Below are 27,874 nucleotides of genomic sequence, written 5' to 3' on the forward strand. Positions count from 1 at the left end.
AGACTAAAAGCAGTATTTTCATAGAGAATGCCATTTAATAAACTCGAGACATCATCCATACAAAGTTAGCGTTACTTTAAAAAATTAGGACCATAATATAAATTGGAAAAACAAACAAAACACCAGGCCCGACAGCCGCAAGCATCCCTTGGAGTCAGCCCTCAGAGTGGCTCAGCCCCTGGCCACACAGGGAGGAGTGAGGCAGAGGTGGTGGGGACAATCCGCGCATCAGAGCCCACCTGTGAGGCCAGATACAGATGCTGGAGCTAGGGCTGAGCTGGTGACTTAGAGATCTGGCTTCTTTGCTTAACAATAGCCCTTAGCATCCCTGTAGAGCCATCTCTCCTTGCTTATCACCGCCCCAGACAACGGCCAAAGTCTATCCTACAATGCTGTGTCCGGGAGCCTTAGGAGCAGGCTCGTGACTCCATAGACAAATGCAGGAAGGGCTTGTAGAACAGGGAGGAGAGGAGAAACAGGAAAAGGGTCATAGCAGCATGGTGGGGACCTCAACCCTGGGGACAACTGAGGGAGCAGCTGTGTGTCTGGGGAGGTCACAGTCACAGTGATAACGGGAAGACGGCACCTGCACAGGCCAGAGCCCTGGGAAGGAAAGTTATTGTCTCTACAGGGGAAGAGAGGCAGGCAGGGCCTAGGACCTGAGCCGTGAAGAAACAGGTGTCCTGATGTCCCCCAAACTTGAGTCAGGTACATTCAGGCCTGAGAAAGGGAGACTCATCTCCCTGGGGAACCCCGTCTTTACCACCTGTTTCATATGGAGTCAGCCTTGCCTACAGAGCGAGCCCCTGGGCTCGGGGCCCTGCGGTCAGCAAGTCTCTGCAGGCACATGGCCCGGGGCAGACACAGTTTCTGCAGAGTTAGTGTAGCACCTGGTCCAGCTCATACTTCTCACAGAAGCGACTGGTGAAGGGGAAGCAAGTGAGGTACTCGATCCAGGGCCAGTTGATGGGGTAGATGTAGAGCCAGAGCACCAGGGAGGCGAAGAGCCCGGCGAAGACGACCAGAGACACCAGGATGAGTACCCGCTTGCGGTACTTGTCACTGGTGCCGAAGGTGATGTACGGGAGGAAGGCAAAGGCCAGCAGCATACCACTGAGGAAGCCAAAGATGTGCGCAATGTTGTCTATCCAGGGCAGGAGGCCACAGATGAAGAGGAAAAGCACAATGGCCGACAGGTTGAAGAAGGCCTTCCACGGTCGCTCCAGCAGCTGCCAGCTCTGGAAGAGCTCCACAAAGAGGCAGGCAAGGAGGCCAAACTGTGACCCAGCTGGGCCCACCTGAGGAGGAGAGAGGTGGCGCGCTGACTCTGGGTACCCGAGGTGCATCTCGCACTCAGAGGATGAGGCAGGGGTTGCTGCACTTGCTCTGCCCATCCTTGCGGAAAACCTGGGTGTGGGACCCACTTGCTTAGCATAAGCCAGCCTGCGCCGGAGACCACAGGCAGTGGACAGAGCACAGGCCAGAGGGAGCAACAGACTTCTCCTCCTAAGGGTGGAGAGCAGCCAAATGTAGGGATTCCCTGAACAAGGAGTGGGGACCCCTGGTGACGCAAGACCACCCCTGTTCCCTCCCGCCAAGAATTAAGAGACCAATCAGCAAGTCCCAGCTTAGCTGTCCACCTGTAGTTAAGGCGGATACAGTGGGGCTCTGTGCCCTTGCTGCAGATCCTGGGGTGGGGCTAGAGCAGGAAGCAGCGGGGCTGGTCCTCCCCATATGCCATACTTCAGGCCCAAAAGGAAGGGTGCATTCCACCCTCTTCGCCCTCGTCTCCCAAGTTAGTACCTCTGCCCGATAGGGGAGGAAGATGGCGCTGGCCAGGTTGCCGGTGATGCCACTAAGGATGAAGATGATGGAGATGCGGTGCCAACCGGCCAGCTTCTCCAGGTCCCTCAGGATGGTCATTTGGAAGACCACAGACACAAGGCAGTGCACTATGCTGGGGGTAGAGACATGAGCATCATCAGCCTTCCTTGTGTGCTCACGGCCAGCAGCTGGGCACACCACAGGGGCAGTCGGCACTGGCAGGGTGAGCCAGGGTCCAGAAGCCCTTTCTCCAGCATGCGAGTGGGAAGGCACAGGGCAAGGGGCAGCGAGGCACCTCTTACCCCGCGTGCAGGAATAGAGACAGCCAGATCCGGTAGAACTGGTCAGGAACCTCAGGGTTGAGGAATGGCAGCAGCCCGCACACCTTGTCCAAACAGTGCACCTGGGTGGGGGACACAGGGTTGTTGATGCTGCCCGAGGAAGCAGACCAGGCATGAGGCTTCCAAATGGGAAGGATCCAATGAGTCCTAGGACCCCTACGGCTTCTGTTCCCCAGACAGCCTTGCCCACCTGGGAACAGAGTGTTGCCTCCTCATGGAAATAGCCATGCATGAATTCACAGTACTCCCGGGTGGTGATCTCACAGCTGTGGACAGGAAGCAGACAGGGCATCGCTTAGGCTAGAGCCAAGCACCTGGCCGTGGCAGGCAGGATGGAGCAAGCTCTCTTTCTACCTGTCTCACGGCCCCCTCCACCCGCCTCCCTACCAAGAGCAGAGACTGGAGGACAGTTACAGAGGTTCATCAGCCTGTGGGGCTGGTGTCTAGCTCACCTGCCCTTGGTGCCGATGCAGCAGGGGCGGCCTTTGATCTTACAGTCTATGTGCAAAAACCCCGTGTGGTTGCTCTGGGCCTGCTCTGTGCAGATCTAAGAGAGAGGGTACCGATGGCGGTGGGCTTCAGTGCCAGAAAGCCAAGCATCCCCACCCTCATCCGACAGCTTCTGGATGAGTCACTCACCGGCCACTTGGTAATATCATCAGGCCAGATGTGGGCCCCACTGGAGGCTGGCTCTTCACAGGTCCTGAAAGCAGTGGTCGGATGGGGCAAAAGGAAGAACTGGGACACCCACCCGCCAGCGTCCCAGAAGGCAGCTCAGATAGCTGGGTGGCTCTAGGCTGTACCTGGGGTCTTGGTGGCATACAACCGCTGATGGCTGCTTCTGGCCCTGATCAGACGTATCTGAGGGCTCAGTGTCATTCTGCCACTTCATGAAAGTGGCCAAGGTCTCCTAGACGGTGGAGAGGAGGTCAGGTCATGCCAGGGCAATGTCACCCTCCAGGACCAGGGCTATTCCCACTTTCCCAGGGCTCAGGTACGTCCCAGGAGCAGTCCAAGTTTTCCAGCCTGACTGTGGGCTTGCCGGCCAGGCTGGCAATCTGGTAGGGCTGTGGTGGGGCTGGCAGGGTCAGGGGGCCGGACTCACCGAGCAGTCTTTCTTCTGGGTCTGGATACAACCCGAGCGGTCATTCTGGACACAGCAGCCCGAGGCTCGCTCAACCTCACGCTCCCTCCGCACCAGCTGCTCAATTTGCTGGTCTTTCCGGATACAGGGTGAGAACTTTGCTCCTAAGTGGATCAGGTCAATCTGGAACCGGGAGAGGGGCTGGTGAGCCAGCTCTCCAGAAGGGGCAGGGCCCCCTGTATCCACTTTGGAACCTCTCCCAGCTGCCCATCTGCCTGGTGGGGAGTGGACAGGGTAGGGCTCCCAGGCATCCCTAGCTTGGGCCTCACCGAGCTGGGGCCAATCCAGAAGTTCTCCTGCTGGATGTATTTCACGCTCTCGTACACACCTCTGTTCTTCAGCACCTATCAGGGAGGACAAGAGGAGCCAGAGCCCTGAGTGTGAGGGGAGCGCGGAGGGCTGGCACCTCCAGCTTGGGCCAGGTCGCCGTGGTGGCAGATACTGGTGCCCACTGTGCCGCAGCCCCTTGGCAGAGCCCCACTCACCAGCTGGGTGGTGACATGCTGGGCAAAGCCCACAGGCGCAATGCCGTAGGTGCAGATCACCAGCAACGTGATGATGACGTGGACAAAGGTCAGCCAGTAGGTGAAGTAAGGCCTGTAGGCAGAGGCCTCCATCAGCCTGGCAAGCTCACGCCCCGCCCTCCCCCTGGACCCCGGCGGATGTCCCTGGGCTCTTTTGTTCACCCCAGTTCATCCTTCTCACAGAAGCTGAAGGTGCATCACCCCTGCTGTTGACTGGCAAGCCTGGCTGTGCTCATCTCTTCCTTGCTCCTCCTCTTGCACTTCCTGGATCAGCCAAGTGACCCTGAAGGCCCAGGGCCTTTGTGCACACTTTACATCACCTGGAGATCTACCCCCCCCAGCCCCCAGCACTCACCCGCCACAGCTGTCATTTCTGACTTTTGTATAATTCGGAGTCCAATGTCTGACATCACAATCACTCTGTGACCATCTCGGTTTTTTTAAAAATATTTATTTATTTATTATATATACAATATTCTGTCTGTGTGTATGTCTGCAGGCCAGAAGAGGGCACCAGACCTCATTACAGATGGTTGTGAGCCACCATGTGGTTGCTGGGAATTGAACTCAGGACCTTTGGAAGAGCAGGCAATGCTCCTAACCACTGAGTTATCTCTCCAGCCCCACCATCTCGTTCTTTAACCTCCAGGTTCCCTTAACGTTTCTGTGCCCAACTTCCCCCAGAACCCCTTGCTCCAGGCTCCAACTTCTTTTGTTCTGTTTTAACTTCTTGTTTTGAGACAAAGTAGCTCTATGGAGCATTAGGTAGAACTCAATATATAGACCAGGCTGGCTTTGAACTCACAGAGCTCTGTGTGAATACTGCCTCCTGAATACTGGCATCAAACGTGAAATTATTTATTTATTTGTTATTAGTGTGTGTGTGCACGCACGTGCGTGTATTGGGAGTGCAGACGACACAACGTGAATGTGTAACTAGTTCTCTCTTTCCACCTTTATATGGATCCCAGGGGTCAAACTCAGATCACCAGTCTCACTAAGCCATCTTGCCAGCCCCAGGCTCCAACTTCGACCTGTCCTTCTGACTGGCTGCAGTCTGGGAGCCACGCTGTAAATAAGGCAGCACCCGCGAGTGGGAGCCAGAACTTGGGAGCCCGCGCATGTGCCAGGTAGCTTGTCATTACGCGGCAGACCTGCAGGAGGCGCTCTTGAAACGTTTACTAAACCGGAAGAGGCCGTGTTAGGAGCGAGGACCCTGAGAGGTTTGGAAGCTCTGGAAACAGAGCCGGGCTCAGGCTAGCTCCTGGGGTAGGGTGGGGGACACGGGGGTACAGGACGGGACTCACCGGTGGCTGTCAAAGCTCTCCAGCTGCCTCTGCACGGTGCTGCTGATACTGCGGCGGTAGCTGCGGTTCAGCCAGTTTCCCACGACACCCAGGCCGTAGTGCCGCTTCTTCCGGTCAAATGCAAAGTGCTTTACTTTGGAGGCAATGCGCTTGCCGCGCTGGGTGCCAGGAACCGGGGTTCGGCTGCTGTACTCTTTCCTGGTGGGAACAAAGGCTTTCAGCCTGAGAAGCCTCCCAGGGCTTAACAGGGGTCAGATCCGGGCAGAGGGCAGGGCAGGGCATTGGAGAGTCCTCATCCTGTACTCACAGAGGGATTTGCACTCCATCAGGGGAGATTGGGGAAGCGGAGTGTGGGACCCCTCGGAAGTTACTAGCAGAGAGTGGAGGAGACTCAAATACATCATCGTGCATGGAACTCATTTCTTCCTGGAGTAGGGAGGGCACCAAAGACAGGGTAAGTAAGGAATCAGTGTCCCGAGTACTATCCCCTAGCACGCCACTCAAGGGCAAGACAGCGCTAAGTAGTCTCTTCAGGATGGAAGGGGAAGCCACATGCTTGTCAGCCCTGAACTGATTTCCCAGTGGGTTCACCTCCCACTCTGCAGCCCCCTCTACAGGAGCCCACACCAATGGCTCACAAAGGACACACCCCATCCTGCCTCTGGACATTTCAGGGCTCCCAGTAGGGCACAGTCAAGGCCAAGGTTACTTCTCCAGATCCCGGACCTCCCCAGCCCCTGCCTGCCCAGAGTCCACACCCCATGCTTGCCTTACTAAAAAAGGAGGAGTCGAAGGTGTCTGCTCCATCAACAGCATCCTCCTCCAGGAAGCTGGGGTAGGCAAAGCTGCGCTTGACGTTCCGGCACCGCTGCCCTGTGGCGTCCAGTACCGAGCGCCCCTGGGTGTGGGACAGGAGCATCATCAGTATCAAGACCCAGAACCCAGGGCCAAAGGGGCAGCGTGCAGGTTGACAAAGGCATGTTAAGGGGGTGGGCTGAAGGAACTGGTCAGAGCCAATGGCCAGGATGGGGCTCCAGCTGCTGCTGGCCCCTCACAGCCTCTCTTTCCAAGGTTTTAGGACAGCTTTTCCCTCGCGACCTCCTGCCTGCTGACATGAGCGGCTGGCACTCCAACACTCAAGGAGTTCATATTCACATTCATATTCTATACCATATATTCACATTCATATTCTACACCGTCATGCTCTGGTCTGGGGCTATGTCCCCTCCCTGCTGCCTCTTGGCCCAGCACACCAGGCCCTCACCCACTCGTCTGATCTTTATCTCCTGTCATTCTTCCTAAGACAGAGGGGCGGTGAGGGTCTCGTAGGGAGCTGGGGCCTGAAGGACACAGGTATCTCTGGTCTTCAGGGTATGTATACGAGCTTTAGTGGCTGTCTCAGATGAGGACTTACATCCTTCAGCATGGGCCTCACCTTGAGGAGGGCAGCGGCTGCCTGAAAGCTCATGTGGGCAACGGATATCCTTTTGCGGCGGGGCAGGTGGGAGTAGCCAGAGCGGACGCTGGTGAAGGATGTGAGGGACAGGACCCCTGGAGTCAGAGGTGGATGGGGAGCGTGGGGCCGGTCCACCTCATCTGGGTGGCGGAAGGCCCGACCCCGGGCCAGGGGATCCACAATCTGCAAGAGACAGTGGGTAAGAGAAGCTGGCCAGACCCTGGGAGAGCCGCTCACTGCCCCTCATTTCCAGGACGTCCACCTTGGGCATCTTGCAGGGTTTGGGAGACTCAGTGCCCTGGAAGGAAGGCACCTCCTGGCTGGGCAGCTCCAGTTCTCTCTGGCACGACGCCTTGAGCCGGCCATAGTGCACGCTGCAGTGGTGCAGGCTGCGACGCTGCCAGTTTTGTCGCTTGCCTTCCCAGTCGCCACTGACCCCGAACCACTGGGCCGTGCCCCTGTAAAAGAGACACAGCGTGGGTGGAAAGTCGTGCATGCACTTCCGGGGGGGTACGTGTGAGGGGTCCTGGTATACATGTATGTGCAGGGGAGGTGGGGGTGATGACTGTACACGTGTGCACGTTTAAAGGGGATGACAACATGCGTGTGCTGGGAAGGTGACCGTGTGGTGTGGGTGTGTGTACACAGCCCACTGAGTCCCCAGCCACAGCCCAGTGTCCAGGCTTAGAGCGAAGGCCACATCATGAGGTAGGTGGACCTGGGAAGGCCCTAGAGCCCCGCTGCCACATGCCGTGAAAGTTCCTGTCAGGAGTCCACGTGGGGCCCAGGCTCCCCATCCACGCCACCACATCGCATCATATTCTCCGCAGGAAGCTGCCTCTTACTGACCCTGTCTACGCCTTCTGGAAAGGGGACTCAGGGCTCAGGCCCTGGGCAAGATCAGGTGCCCAGAATGTGCAGGCTGCTGGGGTGTCCAGGTGGGGCCCAGGCGCTTACTTGCGGATGCTCTGGGACAGGGAGGCCTGACGGCGGAAGCCGGGGCGTTTCTCGGTGCCATCCTGCCATCGTCCTCGGGGTTCCTGGAGGCTGACACTCTTCAGGTAGGCTGGGTTCTTAGGTCTCTGTGGGGGAGCGAGGAGGGCTTGCGCTGAGTGCATAGCCCGTTCCCTTCTTGTGTTGGGGACAGAACCCAGACCCTTCAACACGCCAGGTCACTTTTAACACGAGACCACTGACCTGCACCCCCTCCCTCTGCAAGGGTTTCATTCTGAACTTAAGATCAACATTTTCTAGTGTTTTCTAGCAAGGTCTGGGGATCTAGCTCAAGTTGGTAGAATGCCTGCCCAGCATACATAAAGCCCTGGGTTCGAGTCCCAGCACTGCACACACCAGGTGTAGTGGTGAACACATGCAACACTGGCACCCAGGAAGTAGAGGAAGAAAGGTCAGAGTTCAAGGTCACTGTTGACTACACAGCAAGCTCCAGGCTAACCTGGGCTACATGAGACACTCTCTCAAAACAATAAAAACACAATGTTTTCCAGTGAACCCCAGCAAATGCTCCCTATACATGATCTGCCCATGATGTGGGACGGGCTCGCCTCTTTTGACGTGGTGAGCGGGCAGCCCCAACATTGCTCCTCTTTATGTCTCAGGCTGTGTGCAAAGCCCACGCTATCTGGGGCCTGTTCTCAATGGGCTCTTTATAGGACAGGAGTCCAGATGGACAGAAACACTGACCCATCCCCCCAAGAGTCAGGCGCTACAGGGGTGGGTTGCTGGCACTGTGGGACCCTGCGCCCACTCAGGTCACTGGACAGCCCACACCCCCTCAGAAGAGGCCAGTCAGGGCCAGAGAGGGGGAATATAAACAGCCAGAGCCTTTGGACACTGCTCCCTGTCTCTTGGCCACCAGGCAATACGGCGCACAACGTTTCAGAGTATTGCAGCTCCGCGTCGAGGCTGCAGGGCTGCCAGTGGACTGTGATGGACGGGTGCTGCGTGGGTGGGCACATCTGCTGCCTACGGCTGTGCCTCCAGCCTCTCACCTCAGGAAGCATGCTATCCCGCTCGCTGGGGGCCTGGGCCTCAGGCGGCGGGATAGTGATGGAGAGATTGGGTGGCTTCCGGCTCTGCAGGCGGCTACCAGACACAGAAGAGAGGTGGCTGCCATCCTTGTCGGCGGAGGCCATGGTGGACCCGATCTAGCAGGGAAACAAGGAGATCAGCACAGGCGCACAGAGCTGGCAGGACTAGCGTGGGGTGTGGGTGCAGGGTGAATTCTAATTGGTTCTAGAATAAAAACCCGGAGTCAGATATAGGGGTTAACGCTGAAAGATCGGAGAAGCAGAGAAGCCAGCTACTAGTTCTTACTACTACCGACTCCTCAGATCAAATGGAGTATCCTGTTTCTACAAGTCCTCAGACTGAATGCCATCTCTATGAAACCTCAGCCTGAATCCTGAGCTCCTGTCTCCTCGGGCCTTCTATTCCTCTCACCACCCAGGCATATCACTCCTGTCTCCACCTCCCTAATGCTGGGATTGATGTTGTGAGCCACCACTCCTTGGCTCTATTTCTCTTTTAGACTGATTCAAACTCGTATAGCCCAGGGTGGTCTTGAACTCACAGAGATCCATCTGCCTCTTTTTCCTGAGAGCTGGGATTAGAGGTATGTGCCACCATTGCCTGGCCTCTATGCTAACTAGTGTGGCTAGCTCCGCCCTCTGATCTTCAGGCAAGCTTTATTTGTTAAAGCACAAACAAAATATCACCACACTTGGGGATCTTAGAACCAGGGAAGGCAGCTCAGGACCAGACCAACCGGTCCCACATGGCCTCAGACCAAGCACCAGAGAGATGTGGCTAGGCCGCACCTGGGCCTGGTGGAGGAACTTGGGGTCTATTTCTGGCTTTCATTTGCATTTCTGACCAGCAGGGGTGGGGAGAACCTTGGCCCAGCCTCAGTCCCTTTCTGACCTCTCTGCTCCAGGAGCAGAAAGATAAGGAGTGGGTGTGGTCAGAGCAGGTCAGGGGTCTTAGGGTGGGCATGGACAAAGGGTCCTTCCTTGGTCTCTGGGGGGACATTCTACAGACAGGACCGCTCCAGACAACCAAGCACGCCAAGCTGCCAACTGGTGCCCTCAGCGCTGCTGGGCCGGCACCAGCTGCTGCCACCAGGGGTCAATTACGCAGCGCAGGGGGTCCCTGTCCCCAAGGCTGCCTAGTTTCTCCTCAGAGTTAAGTGAAAGCCACTTAAATGGTGGTGGGCACATATAATCTCAGATGCTTGGGAAGCAGAGGGAGGAATAGCATTTGGGCCCAGGAGTTAAAGGCCAGATTCAGCAACATAACGAGCCTCTGTGTAGTTAGTACAAGCCCGTAATCCCGGTGCTTGGAAGACTGAGGAGAGAATATTGTGAATTTGAGAATGGCCTGGACTAGGTCAGCCTGGGCTATACCTGTTAGAAAAAAGAAAAGAAGAAAAGAGAAAGATAATTGAAACTGCTACTATCCTGGTATTTCTCATATTTTTTTCCCTTTAAGAGAGGGATTCATTGCAGGCTAGCCTTGAACTTGCTGTGTTTCTAAGGGTGATTGCGAACTCCTAAATCTCCTGCCTCTCCCTGCCATGTGCTGGGATTACAGGCATGGGCCGCTGTGTCTGGTGTATATGGTGCCAGGGATCGAGCGCAGGCTCCATGTGTGCCAGGCAAGCGCTCTCCCAAAAGAGCCACATCCCAGCCCTGGTATTTCTTTTTTTCACAGCCACGGAACATTTTAACAATAAAGGTGAGTCATGCTCGCTGAACAAAAAGACTGAGCACAGCAAAGCAGAAAATAAGGTTGGGGCCATCCCTCAGGGCGGCCTCTATGTTCCAGCAAACAGCACAGGTTCTTAAAGCAGCCGAGGCTCTCGGGTCTGGTGTGGATCCCTTTCCCTTGGGAACACACAGATTTCCATCTTTGCCTTCTTTGAGGACAGAAAAGCCCTCACTAAATGACACAATTCCTGACGGATGGTTACGCAGGACATTTAGTGTTGATCATGTGTGGGTATGTTGGAGTATGGAAGACCAAGCGCTACATGCAGGAGGCTAGCAGGAAGAACAAAGGTGTTGAGGATTGCAGTGGATCTGGATAGGTGGTCCCGTAAAGAGGTCCCGTAAAGAGGAGGTGCTCGTTCACTCTGTTAGGGAACTTTTCACTGCCTGGGCTGGGCTACTGAACCCCATTCCCCTTTGATGGCACTCAGATGAGGCACCCGCTGTCTGCTTCTGCCCCTGCGGCGCTGGGACGCTCAGTAGGAGGCAGCAATGGGCAGAGGGTAGTGCTCGGTAGCCACCGCATGGGCCCATGTCCAGCTCTTACTAGCTTTTATTTTCATTTCTTATTTATCTTCTGTGTATGAGTGTTTTGTACGTTAGTGTCCATTACATACACCTGGTGCCTACGGAGGCCAGAAGAAGGCAATGGATCCCCTGAAACTAGAGTCACGGATAGTTACAAGCCACAACATGGGCGCTGGGAATCACACCGGGTCCTCTGCAAGAACAAGTGCTCTTAACTGCTGAGCCATCTCTCCGGACCCCTAGCTCGAGCCATCTTTACCCTTCTCCACAGCCTGCTCTCACCTGAAAGAGCCCACCAATCTCCCCACCCTCCCAATGGACCTATCTCAATGACAAACTCATGCCTATCTGTTTGGTTCCAAGATCCCATTCTTCAAGATCAAGCTCCTCCATGGAGCCTCCAGGCCTCCTTTGCTCCCCCCTCCCCACAAGCTTTGTTCTGACTGTGCCACTCTGGCCCCTCAGCTGGGTGCCCCCAGCTTGACTTGCCCCAATGAGAGCACTGAACCACTGCCACCGGGGCTTACATTTGCATAAGAAAAAGAACAACACATTCTCCCTGTTTGGACCCCCAAAACATCCCTCAAGCACTATCCCCAGATACCATGCAAGAACATCCCCAGTAGTGAATTCACCAGAGCTAAAAGGTGACAACCACCAAATGCCCATCAGTGGAGGACCGGGCAGACAGAATGGTGCAGATGCAGAACAACATCCTCATCCTAACACCAGCTCAAGACAAGTAGGACCTAGGTGCTAAGCTAGGCTGTGACCTTGAGAGCATCATCTAAGATGCCACTCACAAAAGCCTCGTGTCTGCCATCCCAGCACTCAGGAGGCAGAGGCAGGAGGATTCTGAGTTAGCGCCAAGGCTGCTGAGAAGGCTCAGAGGTAAAGGCGCTTGCCATCAAACCTGACAACATGACTCTGACCTCTAGAACCCAATACTGTAGAAGGAGAGAATGGTCTCTTGTATAAGTTGCCCTTTGACTTCCATGGTACACTGTGGTATCTGTACCACATAAATCTAAATACACACAAAATAAACAAATCATTGTGGAAAATTTGAGAGTGGGAGGCACAGTCTGGGCCACACAAAGGATTCAAGGGATTTGATACATGAGATTGCACTGGAAGAAAAAGAGAAGAAAAGAGAGAGATAGAGACCAGACAGATGGCTCAGTGGTTAACACAGGCTGCTCTTCCAGAAGACCTGAGCTCAGTTCCCAGCACCATCAAGTGGCTCACAATAGCCTGCATCTCCAGTTCCAGGCGACCAGATGCCTTCTGACTTCCACAGGCACCCGCACACACAGAATACACACATACACATCAATAACATTTAAAAAAAAATGTAATTCCAACATTTGGGAGACTGAGACAAGAGGGCTGCTTTGAAATCAAGGCTAGCCAGGGCTACATAGCAAAGTCCTCTTTCAAAATAAACAACAGGAAAAGAAAACCAAACAGAGCTAGAGATACAGTCAAGTATATCAGACTTGTACCTACAAGGTCCTGAGTTCTGCGGATGCTGAGCCTCTGCCTGCACAGGTCACTCTGGTCTATGACTATTACAGGGCCACGACAGAGAGGACCTCTTGGTTTAGCCTAGATGCCACTTCCTCAGAGGGGCTCTCCCTGCCTGCTGAGCAGTCCCCAGCCACGTCTCTGAGGCCACCACCCAGCCACCACCTGGCCACCAGCTTCCTACCTGCAGACAAGTGTGAGCCGCACTTCCTATGCTGTTGGAGGGTGTCTTACACCATGTTCCCCTCCTTCCCTCGCTCTACAGATGCTCCTGGGTCGCCGTGGACAGATGGAATGACAGATGGCCGTAAGCCTTAGCAGTCAACCTGTGAGAACAGAGGGGCTGGTTAGAGAAGGGAGGCCAACCTCCAAATCACCCCATTTTCCTGACCTCACCCATCTCCCACAGGAGGGGCAGGAGGAGACAGAATGAGGACCCTTCACAGTGCTGGTCCAGCCCAGCTCCATGTGGCCATTGAACTTGGGGTATTAATCTACTACCACTCACGCACAAGGTCTGGTCCAGGGCTTCACTGGAGCCAGGCATGAAGGTCTGCCCATATTTTGTTTTAATATTACTTTTAAAAGGTCTTTTATCCTTTAGACCAGGTCTCAGGCAGTCTAGATTGGCCTTGAACTTGCTGTGTGGCTGAGGATGACCTTGAACTCCTGATCTTTCTGTTGTTCTCTGCCTCTGAGTGCTGGGATCATAGATGTGTGCCACTGCTCCCAGCTCACTAGGACTTTAATAGAAACATTCAATTCACAAGTCCAGGAGTTGGTGTCTTTAAAAAAAAATTAATTTAATCTCTTCTTCCATTGTTGGTCAGGGATCAAACTCAGGACATCGGGCTTGTATAGCAAGCACTTTTGAAAAACATGTGGGTGTTTTGCCTGCATGTATGCCATGCACCACATGCACACCTGGTCACCGCACAGGCCAGAAGAGGGCTTTGGATCCCTGGGAACTGTTACAGATGGCTGTGAGTCGCCATGTGGGTACTGGGAATGGAACCTCTGAGCCATGTCTCCAGCGCCAGTGGAATCTACCTTACCGTGTCTTCTGACTAAGATTGACTCTCTGGGGTGGGGAGATGGGTTCAGTCCTGAAGTGCTTTCCATATGAGCGTGAAGACTTGAGCTGGGCATGGTAGCATGGATGTGTCCTCCCAGCCCTGGGTCAATGGGAGCAGGAAGAGATGCATGGGGCTTGCTGGCCAGCTAGCCTCGCCTACTTGGCCATGCTCCAAGGAAGTGAGAGACCTTATCTAAAAACGAAAAAGGTATATGGTCCCGAGGAACGATGTCCAAGGCTGGTGTACATCGCAGGCACAGGCTCACACACACACACACACACGCACACTCACACACACAACACTGGGCTAGGTCCGCGGCTAGGGATCACTTAATAGATACAGTGCTTGGCGCGCAGGTGTGAAGAACCCAGGAAGAGCCAACAACAGCAGCGCCTGTAATCCCAGCACGCCTCCAGCGAGACAGGAGGTGGAGGCAGAGGATCCTCAGAAGCCAGAGGCCCAGCTAGCCTGGTGGACACTCAGAAGACAACAAAGAGACCCTGTCTCAAACAAGGCAGATGGTGAGGATTGACTGACATCCCAGGCTGTTTCCTGACCTCCACACATGTGCTAAGGCAGACACACCCTCATAAACACACTCACCACCACCACCGACAGTCACGCACACACACACAGAAAGGAAAGGGACCAAGGCTGGAGCTTAGGCTGGTGCCTGCCACATAGGCAGGAGGTCTTGGTCCCCTCCAGCACCGCAAATAAAACAGATTTATTTTCCATCAGTCAGCCTGATGCTAGGCCAGTGCTCAAGTGATGGGGACCTGTTCTGCCGTGTTTGTTTTTTAACTCATTGACTGAAGTAAAATCCACACAACGTAACATGAACTATTTGAAAGAGGGAGCCGCGGCATCTGTGTTTCGGGAAGCCCTGTTCAGGCATGTATCATAAACAAGGCAGAGGAGCACAGCAGATCCCCCCTGGAGTAAGCCCCAGGAGCTGTCTGGGTGAGTGTCTGGGCAAGGTGAGCGCCACAGGTGCCCCTCAAACGCCTTCTGATTTGTAGGTGGGCAGCGGAGGCTCCGAGGGGTTATTAACTTACTCAAGCTCACACAGCAGGGAAGGGGTGCAGCTCAGATCCAAGTCCTCAGACAGGAGCTGAGAGAGGCTGCCTTCAGAACCTGGCAACCTCTTTTCCAGGGTACACTTGGGGCTGGAAGCACCTCATCATGGGGCCAGGGAGTCGTCCACAGACGGAGGCATGGGCTAGCATCCTAGCGATTTTATTTTGTTTTTTCAAGACAGGGTTTCTCTATGTAACAGTCTTGGCTGTCCTGGAACTCACTCTGTAGGTAGACCAGGCTGGCCTTGAGATCTGCCTGCCTCTGTCTCCCGAGTGCTGGGATTCATGACCGGCAGAGGTCTGTGCTGCCCAAAGCACAGCTCACGGTGGGTGAGCTGGAAGCAGGTGCTGGTCAAGGCCCCTCTCTGCTCCCACCTGCAGGGTCTTCTGTGCTTTGTATTCTGCACTGAGGCCTGCCAAACTCTCCACATCACAGACACAGGGCACTGGGTGGGGGATGGGCTTCGAAGAACTGAGGCAGAGTTGGCCCAGGACATTGCTGCTTCTTTACCTGGGACCGACGACCTCAGCTTTGGCTCCATCACCCCGAGGTGTCAATCACCCCAAGGGCTGTCCCACCACCCTCTGAGATCACTGATGGAAGACGCTGGGATTGGACTGGCAGACTCTGAGGAACACCAGCAGTCACAGGAGAACACTGCTCGCAGATAACTCCAGGACAACAGCCTCACCTGGGGCCTCTACACAGAGGCTCCTCGACTTGGCAATCATCTGGGACCGGAATGCAGGGAGAGGGCATCAGGCGGGCATTACCCTGGGGAACTGGCACAGACGGGGAGGGGCAGGCAGCAAGAATGAGAGAGGTGGCAGAGAAGCGTCAAACTCGGAGGCTGTACCCTGAGAACATTACCCGTGACTCTCTCTAGCTAACAGCTAGACCCTTCTGGAATGAGGGGCTGAAGGTACCTCCCGGGAGTCAGCACTGCAGGTTCAACCCTATTCCGCCAGTCTGGCCATGGAACAGGCTCATGTCTGAATGCTTAGGGCCCAGCTGAACTGTCTGGGGAGGACTAGGGGGTGTAACCCTGTTTAAGGGGGTGTGTTGCTGGTTTCAAAAGCCCGCACCAGGCTCAGTTTCTCTCACTCTGCCTTCTGCCAAGCTCTCTGCCATGATGGCCTTCGACCAATCCTCTGAAACTGTAAGTTGACCCCAATTAAATGCTTTCTTCTATACACTGCCTGGGTCATGGTGTCTCTTCACAGCAACAGTTCTGAGACACAGCTTTATCCCCCTGCACCTCCTCCAAGCTCCCACCTCCTGTATCTGAGGCCTTGCAGCCACATGCCTCCACCTCGTCCACCTGGCCAGCCCCTACTGCTTCCCCCCATACAATACATCATACAATGCACCCCAACCACACTTACTTCTCCTTCCTTCCAGGTTAACCTCCCTTCCTCCCCCTTCAAAAAAAAAAAAACCCCACCTAGTCTAATTTGTGTTGCCCATGTATTGGCTGCAGCATGGTGAAACTGCCCGTGGCCAGCCCCTTCATAAAAACTGAATCCTTCCCCACCTCCCAGCAGAAGCCATCAACTGTGAATATTACACACTTCAGCATGTTCATTCAATTTTGTTTTCTTTTTTTTTGTATTTTGAGACAAGGTTCTTCTATGTAACCAGACTGGCTGTCCTGGAACTTGCTCTGTAAACCAGGCTGACCTCAAACTCAGAGAGAGATCCACCTGCCTCTGCCTCCTGAGTGCTAGGATTAAAGGTGTGCACCACCTCTGCCTAGCGAAATTTAAGTTTATTTGGGTTATTAAAGACTCTCTTCGGTAGCCTCATGTCTGGACTGCTTTGTGGGGGTTGTGGGGAGAGGCTGTCATAGACACCATCAACGTCTGTCATTCTCAGTTATGAGTCAGCAGGCATTGAAACCACTGCAGAAGCCCTTGTGCCCATAGCAACCGGTGGCAGCATGGATCACGGACTTCCACATGGTGGCTCGAGGATCACATCAGTGTGGTTTCCGGTGACAACATGGATCACAGACACCGACACAGCCTCCAGCAGCAGCAGCACAGACCATGGAAATTTGTTGGGTTTTTCGAGACAGGGTTTCTCTGTGTAACAGTCCTGGCTGTCCTGGAACTCACTCTGTAAACCAGGCTATCCTCAAATTCATGGAGATCCACCTGCCTCTACCTCCCAAATGCTGGAATTAAAGTCATGTGCCACCACTGCTCCCATGGAAGACTTCTGAGGAGACCTAACCCAGAAAACGAACCGTTCTTGTTGCTCAGAGTCAGGGCGATGGTGTGGTTGGGCGGCATGTCCCAGGTGTCAGGACCTGCGTGACCTCCAGCCTGCTGTACAAGACCCTGCCCTCAGCGCTGGCAACCCAGCCAGGACTCTGGGCACAAGTGTCGTGTTTCCCCCTCAAGCGTCACCTCCAGGAAGCCTGCCTGGCCACCACGCTGCTCTCACAGCATCCCACAGCTCTGTCTGATGTCAGGAGTCTCCTGTGCTATTCTCACACCCAGTCTGTCCCCATGGAGTCCTCTGGGGAGAGTGGGAGTCTGCAGATGGGGAGAGGTCGTCAGTCTTCATGGACGCTGGGCAGGCTCTGGGGGTCACTCGCCTTGCCCTGTCCCACCGCAGAGCTTGGACGGAGGTTACTGGGTGCTGACTGAGAATGGAACCCAGTGGCGTGGTTCCCTGGTTAGCCATACACACTGTATTCCCTTCTGAGGAGCTGCATTCAGAGGCCAAGCCACTCAAGCTGGAGATTACCCCCCCCCCATACATGCAGGAGCCCTCCCTTCCCTATCCCCCTGTGCTGCTATCAGGGCCAATCTCCAGATGAAAAAGGCAGACAAGACTATGACCACAGGACAGGGGAAGTTCACAACCTCTGGGACAATCTTAGGTCGCAGAGAAAGTCTGATAGCAGGGATAGGGCTGCTGGTGAGTCCCACGCCCAGGAAGGTCTCGCCATCACCTGCACCAAAGCCGTGAATCTATAAGTAGCTGAGTCCCTGTGCCTCAGCTTCCCTTTCTGTCCACTGCCAGTTAAGCAAGGCAACAGCTCGTATCCAACCACAGACAGCCCAGATAATGAAGGTTTTCTCCACCACTCTCTCCCAGATCTTCTCCTGACCCCTCTGCCCCAGCTTGTGTAGAGGTGATCCCGCGTGTGCTGGCAGCTGCCTGGCACAGGAGTGGGGCTGAGCAGATTCACTCTAGGTTCCCGACGTCCAGGGCAGGCTACAGGGACAATTGCAGGAGCCGCCCTAGCAGCCACTTATCTCCCGCCCCCAGAAGTGCTTGCTCACTACAGAGGAAATTGTGACATCCTGGGAGCAGGCTTCCTCTTGCCCACAGTCATATCCGCTGAGGTCTCCAAGACCCCAGGCTTGCTGCTGCCCATGGGTGGGGGTGGAAGGGGCCAAGGCAAGGGTTATGGCCTCTGCCACCTGCCCAAGTGGGATTCTGGTCTAACTTCTAAGGAGAAGCCTTCCCCACAAGAGTCTCTAGTCAGAGCCCCAGAGATGGTCTTGGATTAAATACCAGGGCGGAGGGTGGGTCGGTGTTTCCTCTTCCCCTTAGAGTGTGGTATCCAGCAGGGATGGGGGCAGGGCAGACAGAGAGGACAGCACAGCAACACTGAAATGTCACATGTGCCCTTGACAGATGGCTTCCGCGGCCTGTACTAGGGTCAGCACGCTCTCCCTTTAGATAGCACCATGCAGCCAGCCAGCAGTGGCCTCGATTGGGCACACAGACACATAGACTCAGAAACTGCCCTGAATGCCCAGAGAATCCGGTTTCCCCACAAAGGGTGGGGCCCAGCCACTCCCAAACAAGGCAGGTCCAACCCAGGCATGGTAGGCAAGGTCACCCCTGGGGAGTGCTCCCCCAACCACACCAGGCAGGGTGCCCCTCCCTTACCAGGCAGGTGACATTAGTGCCACTGCCCTCCTAATCTGCTGCAGGAGAGGATCCACCTGTACACAGGTCTGACCTGAGTCCCTTTCCCTAATCTGTACCTGCTCGCCATCAATGCGCGCTCCCCAGCGGGATTCTGGAGCCCCAGCATTCTTATTAATAAGTTCTTATTAATTTTTATTAATAAGTTCCTACTCCCTTAAGCTCTGTAGACTCGGGCAGTCAGGGCATCAAGGTGGCTTGACAGCTATATTCCCCAAAGGAGTGGGAGCCTGATGTAAGACCCAAGGCCACATATGGCCAGAAATGGCGGCAGAGGGGAGGGCTGATGGCCAAGGCTGGCCCTCTCCCCTCTAGGGAAAGGGGAAGAAAGACCATTATTCACCACGGAATATGACTAAAGGAGAGGGTTACAAGTCACCTAAACAGGGGACTTAAGCAAACCACACCTGGCCCAGAAGCCACAGCCAGCTCTGGGCTGTAGGCAAGTCCTGGAGCATGCAGAGAGTGGGCAGAGAAGGGGGCGGTGGCAGACAGACTACTGTCAGGTCCCTGCTGAGTCACAGGGTGATGACGGCATGGGCTGGGGGCAAGGAAGCAACTTCTCTCCCCGGCTTCCCTGCCACAAAAACCAAAACTGCACCTTCCCTCCCAGGGCCCTGCTGGGAACCTCTGAGTTTTTAGAAAGCTTGACAAAGAGGAAGTGGAACACTCAACTGCTGCAACCCCGTTATAAAAAAAGAAGAAAAAAAAGCTACCATTGCTGACCTCTCCAAGCTCTCCATCCCTGATGGTCCTGGAGGAGGACAGCCCATGTAAAACAGAGCTGTCATCTAAGAAGTCCCCAAATCGGTCCCACACAGCCAGTGACTCACTGCTGAGCGGCTCCTGGCCCTGGTAAGAGGCTGGGATTGATGGAGCCAAGGCAGCAACGTGAAAAGCTGACATGAGGTCCCGGGACAGGACCTTGGAAGAGTCATAAGGTCATAAGACTTGGGCGGGGGGCAGCAGGATCTATGGTCTGGCAGGAGGCTGCCAGGACCACAGAGAAGGAGGGGAAAGGACTCCTTCCTTTCCCAGTGCCCTCCCAACCCCAGATATGGAGCAGCAGGTGGTAACACAAAGCCAGCACACCCCACTGGCCTGCGCCTGGTGGCCACCCACAAAAAAAAATGGTTTGTGGGTTTACGCCCTGAACAGATCTCACAATCAGCAGGCCCCCCAGGCCCTCCCCCGCTGACAGAGCCCCCACTTCTTTCTCTCCTTCACTTCCCAGGGCTTGTGCCAACCTCATTTCACAAGACCAGACCTGCAGGAGCAGGTCCAAGGACTTGGCAACCTGCTGACTTCTTTGAGCTTTTCCCCATTAGACCCTAAGCTCTGGGCTCCCTCTGACCCAATTAGAGCAACCTGGGCGTCACAGCCCACCACAGACACGGGAAGAGGCTACTAGGCTCCAGGGAGCTGCCAACGGCAAAAGTAAGTGTGAGGATGCCTGTGTGTAGGTGTGGTGCCCTCCTCTTATCTTCCCCTCTGCCTCCATCTATCCGGGCTTTCTCTGGACCGCAAGCCAGCCAGGCAGAAATGTGACTGCCTCCCTCCTCTGCTGGGGACTCTAGTCTAGCAGCAGGCTCAGGTGGAGGAGGGGTTAAGTTCTGTATCCCTAAGGCTCAGGACGCAGCAGCACCTGGGCATGAGTGTAGCTCAGCGGGACAGTTTGCCTGGCATACACAAGGCCCTGAATTCCATCACAGCAACACACACACACTGCTAACACACACACAGAGCTAACTAACACACACACACAGAGCTAACCAACATACGCACACTGCTAACACACACACAGAGCTAACCAACACACATACACACTGCTAACACACACACAGAGCTAACTAACACACATACACAGAGCTAACCAACATATGCACACCGCTAACACACACACACAGAGCTAACTAACACACACACACACTGCTAACACACATACTGCTAACACACACACAGAGCTAACTAACACACATACACAGAGCTAACCAACACACACACACTGCTAACACACACACAGAGCTAACTAACACACATACACAGAGCTAACCAACATACGCACACCGCTAACACACACACACAGAGCTAACTAACACACACACACACTGCTAACACACATACTGCTAACACACACACAGAGCTAACTAACACACATACGCAGAGCTAACCAACACACACACACTGCTAACACACACACAGAGCTAACTAACACACATACACAGAGCTAACCAACATACGCACACCGCTAACACACACACACAGAGCTAACTAACACACACACACACTGCTAACACACATACTGCTAACACACACACAGAGCTAACCAACATACACACACTGCTAACACACACACACACAGAGCTAACCAACACACACACACACTGCTAACACACATACTGCTAACACACACACAGAGCTAACTAACACACACACACAGAGCTAACCAACACACACACACTGCTAACACACACACAGAGCTAACCAACACATACACACGCTGCTAACACACATACTGTTAACACACCACAGCAACATACACACATGCTAATGTACACATTGCTAATACACACACATCCTGCTAACACACATACACACTAACACACATGCTGCTAACACACACACTAACATACTGGAAATGGGTATGTAGCCAGAAGTCCCAGCTCAAAGCTTCTCTGGAAATTGTGACTATAGAAGCTGCTGGGGGAGGCAGGCCCCCTCTAGCAACAGAGTAAAGATGCAGGTGTCTTGGGCAGAACCTAGGACAGAGCCCTATCCCACCCAGGCAAGTGGCAGCAGGTCACAGGCTAGGATGCTGGCCACAGCCTTAAGGGACAGGGGACAGTTCAAAGACAGCAAATGGGTGGCTGGGGTCCAGGATGTTTGTCTAGCTGTCTGGTCTCCTAAGATTGTAATTTCCCCCTGGGAGGGGCGGCAGAAGTCCCAGATGTCAGAACACCCCCTGCAGAGACAGCACTCAACTGGATACCACATCAACGTGAGCTTTCTTCGGTATGGATGATCTGCCTGTCAAAGCAACCTTGGCTGCTGGGAATTGGGTTTTCATTGGTCTTCAAAGCCATAAGAGACATACCCAGTGGTTGGGGCAGGATGCGGTGGAGCCTGGGAGGAAGGGTTGAGTAAAATGGTGCACTTTACTTCTCTAGGGTGCCTTGACACCAAGGTGTGACCACCACATGCATGCACACAGCTGGGCTTTTGTCTGATACTTGCAAACCAATCACCCACCCAATTTCCACCTGCCATCTTGGGAGTGCAGCTGCAGATAAAGCAACTGCCTGACTGGGGAGGCAGCATCACATCATGCATGCATGCCACGTCGCATCATGCCTCGTCATGGGCCCAGCTCTTGTGATCTTGAATATGTCACTTAACATCTCTGAGCTGAATCTGTTGTTCATGTAGCCCAGTGAAGTCTGAGACCTGGTGTCTCTGTCACCAGTAACCAGGGCTCACCTATCATGCAGCATGCTCCACTGAGAGACAAAGTCTCACCCTACCCTACAGCGTCCTCCTATATTCGGTAGGAGTCAGAAGGTGACCAGGCCAGGTGTGAGCACCCGAAAGCCAGGAAGGATTGCCAGCCGCCCCATGTTGTTTATCCTCAGTATTCTCAAGACACCCTGCTGGGCATCCTGCCAAGATTTGCTTCTGCAGGCTAGGAGCTCCCCCCCCCCCCCAAGGGAATATGCCAGCCAGACGCTTTTCAGCTTGTACGTTCTCATTAATAGGCTAATAAACTTGATTTCCCAGAACTCTGCCCTGGGGCACCCTACTTCCCCAGGAAGACGCTAGCCCCAGACACAATGGGTACTAGGGATTTAGGGCACTTAGACATGGGACCATGGAAGCTGTGCCCACAGCAGGTGAACCTTCACCTGCCCACCACTCTCCATCTCACTCTGGGGTGGTGTAGGACGTTCATGGGGAAGAATGAGGCCTGGCTACCCTGTCAGTTTCCTGTGCTATGACACGGGGTGACCTTCCCTATGTGGATGGTAGATCCTGTACATGTAAGGCCTGACGCACAACCAGGAGCTAACTGATGGCCTTCTGTCCCCCTTAGCCGAGCTTCACCATCATGACCCATGTGGCCTATGTACGAGCCAAGAGCCACATGTCAGGATTCTACTTGACAGGTTGTGTGTGTTTGTGTGTGTGTGGGGGGGAATCAAGGGTCAGCAACATTAAATCACTGATCCAGATCCCATAGTCAAGAAGGGTTTTTCTGTGTAGTCCTGACTGTCCTGGAATTCACTCTCTAGGCCAGGCTGGTCTCAAACTCGGAGAGATCTACCTGCCTCTGCCAGGATTAAAGGTACCGCTACCACCTGGCAAGTTTTATTTTGTTTTTTTAAAGATTTACTTTTATGGGCCAGGCGATGGAGGCACACGCCTTTAATCCCAGCACCAGGGAGGCAGAGGTAGGTGGATCTCTGTGAGTTCAAGGCTAGCCTGGTCTACAGAGTTCCAGGACAGCCAGAGATACAGCCAGAGATACACAGAGAAACCCTGTCTCGAGAAACAAAACAAGGAAAAAAAAAGATTTACTTTTATTATATTTTTCTGGGTGTTTATGGATGTTTTACCTGCATAGATGTCTGTTCAGCACATACCCACGTTGCCTGTGGAGGGTGTTGGGTTCGGGTTCCCTGAAAATAGAATTACAGACGGTGGCAAACCAGCATGTGGATGCTGGGAGTTGAATCCAAGCCTTCTGTGAGAACAGCAGACTCTTTTAACCGCTGAGCCGCCTCTCCGCCGGTCCTTCACCCTGCCGGTTCTCTCGGCATCATGAAAAGCCAAGCGGTGGAAGGACTTGTCTGGAGTGGCGGCTCAGTCTAAGTAGATCGGGCGCAAAGACCTTTGGCTCATGAACCCCTCCCTCCTCCACCAGCCAGGAGAGGTGCCCGTGAGTGGGAACACCAACTGCTTGAGAAGCACTTCTCGGCTTATCAAGGAGCTTTCACAAACATTATCTCATTCACTAAGACTGGGCGGAGGCAGCTGTCACCATGCAGCCTGACTGATAAAGTCCCTTAGGGCTCCGCTGAGCCCTCAGTTTTCAGTTCTGCTTCTACCCGGAATCCCACCCTTCCGAGACACACCTGGAGAGGGAAAACGCACCCTGTGCCAGGAATGAGGAGCAACAGCTCCCCACACCAGCTGTGATACTGTGGACACGGGTTTAGTGGCCACCAATTGAGACAGAGGAGCTGGGCTTCCCAACACACCCCCAGGCCCAAGGGGTTCTCTGCCCCAGACACTGCTCCTTTTAGGGTTCAGATGATATGGACGTGCTTTCTCATCTGACACCCCAGTAGCCTACAAAACAGGGTCTCTCCAATAATCAAATCTGTGCCGTGCACCACAACCTATCCCCAAGCACATCTCAGGAATGTGGTGCTGGCTCACTTCACTTCACAGTGTCCCCACCACAGCCATAACCAGGCTGAAGAGGTTCACAGGTCACCTCATAATCCTGTACTGTACATCTGGAGAAACCGAGGCAGAGACTACCTAAGAGACTCCCGTCCTACGGAGCACTCACACACACCGGAGTCTGCTGGCCCCAGTATCTTACCTCCTGGTCTTTGAGCTTAGGATCACCTGCCCTTCTGGATAACCACAGTGTCTATCCCATGCCCTGCCAGCACTCGCTTGGCTCAAACCACTATGTAGGGGAGGGGGAGTACACGACAGACCTGGACATACAGAAACTGCCTTCCAGCAGCTTCTGAACCCCAAATGCTTGTATCTGGGCCCCTGACGAAATCTGGTCAAGGGAGGTGACACCCAGCAATTCTCCCTGAAGATGAGAAAAAGGGTTTCCCTTAGGCGGGTCTGCAGCCCAGGGAAGCCAAGGATACTTGGGGGCAGTCCTGGAAAAACCCTCATTCTTCCCAACAGCAGGCCAGGCGAGACTGGCTCCTCTTGTGAGGCTGCCTGTGTGCCAAGAGCTGCCCGCCCTGGCAGTGGCCCTGCCTCAGGGCCATGTGGCCGCTGAGGTCAGCCAGCACTCAAGAGTGCTGAGTCTGATCGCTCCTCCCCCCAGCCCTTCCGATCTGGATAGGAAACTAGGAGCTGCTCCCAACGAGGCAGATGGTGAGGTCACTTTGGAAATCCCCTCAGGCAATGGGGCAATACCTAGGCAGGATCCCACGAGTCCCAAGGGCTGTGCTGAGTTGGGGGGGGGGGTTGCTTGAAGAGCCTGCACACTTGTGCCCTTTGGCTTCTTCCTGCTGTCATCTGGTGCCTGTCTAGGACACAGTTTATACAAGAAATGGAGCTGGGGAGATGGCTCAGCAGTTAAGAGCACTGGCAGCTCTTCCAGAGGTCCTGGATTCAGTTCCTAGCACCTACAGGGCAGCTCACAGCCATCTGTAACTCCAGTTACAGGGGATCCAATACCTTCTTTTGGCTTCAGCAAGCATCAAGCACACACATGTGCGAAGTCCTGCATGCAGGCAACACACACACACACACACACACACACACACACACACACACACAGAGGCACTGTCTATAGTTCAGGCAGCAAGAAAACTATCAGTGAGCCCAGAGCAGGATTGAGACCCCAGTGGCCCGCCAGAGCTTGCCTGCTATGATTTGTCCCTGCTCTTTCAGAAGCTGCCTCCCCAGGCAGTGGCGTGTATACAAGGTGTGGGAGGAGGTGGGGGGGGTCACTGACCAGAATGAGCAAGTGAGTCACAGGTTTGGGGTAGGTGGCTTTGAGGAAGTCTGAGTGTTTAGCTTTATACCTTCAGAGGCACAAACAGTGGGGTAACTCCTACAGTTATACCCAGATGAAAAGGTCTTTGGCTAATTTTTTTGATACAGCCCAGAATGGCCTCAAACTCACTCTGTGGCTAAGAATGACAAGCTCCTGCTTCTCCTGCCAATGCTAGGATTTCAGAGCCCATCACCAGATCTGGCGGCACATCAGGCTTTTAGGGTAAAAACACCAAAAATCAACCAATCAATCAAGACCCCCTCACCTCCTTTCTCACCCACCAGGGCTCCCAAGCAAGAATTCTAAAAACACACAGCTCAAGGGGAGAGGGAGATGTTAGTTTCTGGGGAGACAGAATCTGACCGCCTCTTCTGGCCCTCCCCTACCTAACCTGTAACACCCTCCACCTCCGTTCCCAGAAAGCTAGGAGCGCAGGAGCCCAACACCCCTTGGGGGCTCTGTAGGGTGGCTTTAACAGCTTTTAATCCCTGGGGCCTGAGCCCACCCAATACACCACCACAGAGGCAACCGACCCTGTTAGAAGAACAGAGCGGGGAGCCGCGGGGAATTAGTAGATCCGTTATTCCCTGGGTGTTATTTTCCTGGTGTAAATATCCAGAGGAGTTAGTTCTGTGTTCAGAAGGAAAATTCCAGTGGGTCACATGGCATCCCCCATCCATGAGGCCTCTGCTTGTCCAGCTTTGGGAAACTCTATGGGAACAGAACTTGGTCCTGCCCTTCCTCCATCTCCAGGAATATGTGAGCTCAAGGGTTACTAGGCTCACCATGGGCTTATCCTGGGTGAAGCACTCCAGGCCTGTGCTGCCAGAAGGCCCCTGTTCCCAGCTCCTCCTCCACAGGGCCAGGAGCCAGCAGGCAAAAGACAGCCTTGTAGCACCATGGCAGGACACTTGCCAGGGCAAAAATCGCCCTCACACCTCCTTACTCTCTCTCTCATCTCACTTAAATTCATCCCACAGTCCCTGGAGAAACTGAGGCAGGAAGAGGAATTTACAAGCGGTACCGTGATGGGCCTGGTGACCAACGGTTTCTCAATATTGGCTTTTGGAGGGCCCAGCTCTTTGCTGTGGGTCTGACCTGTGCATTGTGGGGGGAACCCCTGATCACACCCACAACACGCTAGCAACAATACATGCTTCCTTCCTGAACAGTGACAGCCAACATGTCTCCAGACATTGCCAAATGTCCTCAGCGGACAAAAGCGCCCTATGAGAACCAGTGCTCAACACCAAGTTTCGTTTTCTTCCCCCGCCCCCACCTAAAGAGTCACAATAGCGGGGGGCTCCATTCCCTCAGCAGATGACACACACACTGGAACCCCGACCTAGCTGGTTGAGGAACAGCTGCCACTCCACTTGTGGGGCAGTTCCCCAGATACACATCACCTTCGCGCTGTGAGTGCCAACCCTACAGACGCCCCGCTCAGTATTTCCTGGAGCTGGGTCAAAGCATGGACCTGGGCTCCCTCTCTGCCCTGGGGTGGAGGTAGAGGCCTGGGTTCTACAGATCCTACAGCTCCCCAACCTTTAACCCAATGCAGACACATCAGTTGGGGGCCCAACTCCCCAAATGCTTTGGTCCATAAACCAGGCTATTCCTGACTACAACTCTGACGGTGTGAGCCTCGCCCCACCCCCGCACCTGTTTCCACCTCAGCTAGGCTCCACGCACAAACTTCACCCGCGGGCTCTGGGAGTTCACGCGGGAGAAAGGGGAATAGTCTTAAGAGGGTCTAACAGGGATTTCTGGGTGGAAGGCGGGGCCGCACGTTCCAACACTAGGCAGTGCCCTCTTCCTCCCTGGGCTTTTAAACTTGTGCGCAAACCACGCGCCGGGACATCTGGTGACCGTGCCCCGGGAAACCCCATAGGGTCCTGGTTCCGGTGAGGCCAAGGATCTGCGGGTGGAATCCAGCGGCCCAGCGGGCACAGTGAGTCCAGCCTCGGCCTCTGGGGCGCTCCGCAGGGAGCGCAGCCCCCGACCCTCCCCGCGGCCGTGCCGGGCAGTCCCGGGACTCCCCAGACACCCGCGACCTAGTGGACCCGAGCTCCGCAGCGCCCATTGCCCCGCGCTCACCTCTCAAGAGTCCCCACGACCCGGGAAGCTGCAGCAAGCTGAGCGGGCAGCACGGCGAGGCGGTGACTCTACCAAGGCTGGGCGCTGGCGCTCCGCCTCTTCCCTACCTGCGCGGGGGCGCAGGGGCGGGGCCTGGGAGTGGGCGGGATCTGGTTGGGGCGGGGCTTCTTGGTGTGTGGGCGGTGTTTCAGAGGGGCGTGGTCGGCCCGCGGCTTCTGCCTTGGAGGGCCACCTGGGCTATGTTGGTCTCTGCTCCACTGAAGACCACAAATAAGCTTTTGCCTAGCATACAGATTTTCGGTTCGATTTTCAGCAACACTCACGCACGCACGCAACCCCGCAAAAAAAAAAAACCCAAACAAACAAAAACACCCTGTCTCCCTTTCTCCTTCTGGCTCCCTTGACGCCAGGAGTCTCTGCTTGCATCCTTTCCAGCTGCCCCAATCGCTGCAACTCCCTCCTCCAGGGAGCCTTTGGTCT

The 27,874-nt window shown here is 54.6% G+C and overlaps 1 protein-coding gene across 3 annotated transcripts; it reads right to left on the bottom strand.

The window, feature by feature from the left end:
* Positions 1-19: 19 nt before the first annotated feature.
* On the bottom strand, positions 20-27,496 carry Rhbdf2 (rhomboid 5 homolog 2). 3 transcript variants are annotated; one of them, XM_075990176.1, is made up of 20 exons: positions 27,395-27,467; positions 23,154-23,216; positions 12,621-12,762; positions 8,606-8,761; positions 7,554-7,678; positions 6,859-7,054; positions 6,576-6,779; positions 5,910-6,038; positions 5,448-5,566; positions 5,141-5,338; positions 3,795-3,906; positions 3,579-3,653; positions 3,271-3,432; positions 2,969-3,075; positions 2,805-2,868; positions 2,618-2,712; positions 2,356-2,431; positions 2,127-2,227; positions 1,804-1,957; positions 20-1,298 (listed from the first exon to the last, which is right to left on the bottom strand). In XM_075990176.1, the coding sequence occupies exons 4-20, from the start codon at positions 8,747-8,749 to the stop codon at positions 879-881; spliced, it is 2,481 nt and encodes an 826-aa protein (XP_075846291.1). In that variant the 5' UTR covers positions 8,750-8,761; positions 12,621-12,762; positions 23,154-23,216; positions 27,395-27,467; the 3' UTR covers positions 20-878. The 3 variants fall into 3 exon arrangements, with proteins under 3 accessions (XP_075846291.1, XP_075846290.1, XP_075846292.1); XM_075990175.1 differs by lacking the exon at positions 23,154-23,216 and having other exon boundaries at positions 27,395-27,496; XM_075990177.1 differs by lacking the exons at positions 6,859-7,054; positions 7,554-7,678; positions 8,606-8,761; ... (1 more) ...; positions 23,154-23,216; positions 27,395-27,467 and having other exon boundaries at positions 741-1,298; positions 5,915-6,038; positions 6,576-6,691.
* Positions 27,497-27,874: the final 378 nt, after the last annotated feature.

Source organism: Microtus pennsylvanicus, chromosome 11, assembly GCF_037038515.1.
Source record: "Microtus pennsylvanicus isolate mMicPen1 chromosome 11, mMicPen1.hap1, whole genome shotgun sequence".
Taxonomy (NCBI): Eukaryota; Metazoa; Chordata; class Mammalia; order Rodentia; family Cricetidae; genus Microtus; species Microtus pennsylvanicus.

Excerpts from the sequence above, each read along its gene's own strand:
- Rhbdf2 (XM_075990175.1), bottom strand. The coding sequence starts at position 8,749 with ATGGCCTCCGCCGACAAGGATGGCAGCCACCTCTCTTCTGTGTCTGGT. Across the intron at positions 7,055-7,553 it reads CTGTCCCAGAGCATCCGCAA|GGGCACGGCCCAGTGGTTCG; the intron begins GTAAGCGCCTGG and ends TCTCTTTTACAG. Across the intron at positions 3,907-5,140 it reads GAGAGCTTTGACAGCCACCG|GCCTTACTTCACCTACTGGC; the intron begins GTGAGTCCCGTC and ends CTCTGCCTACAG.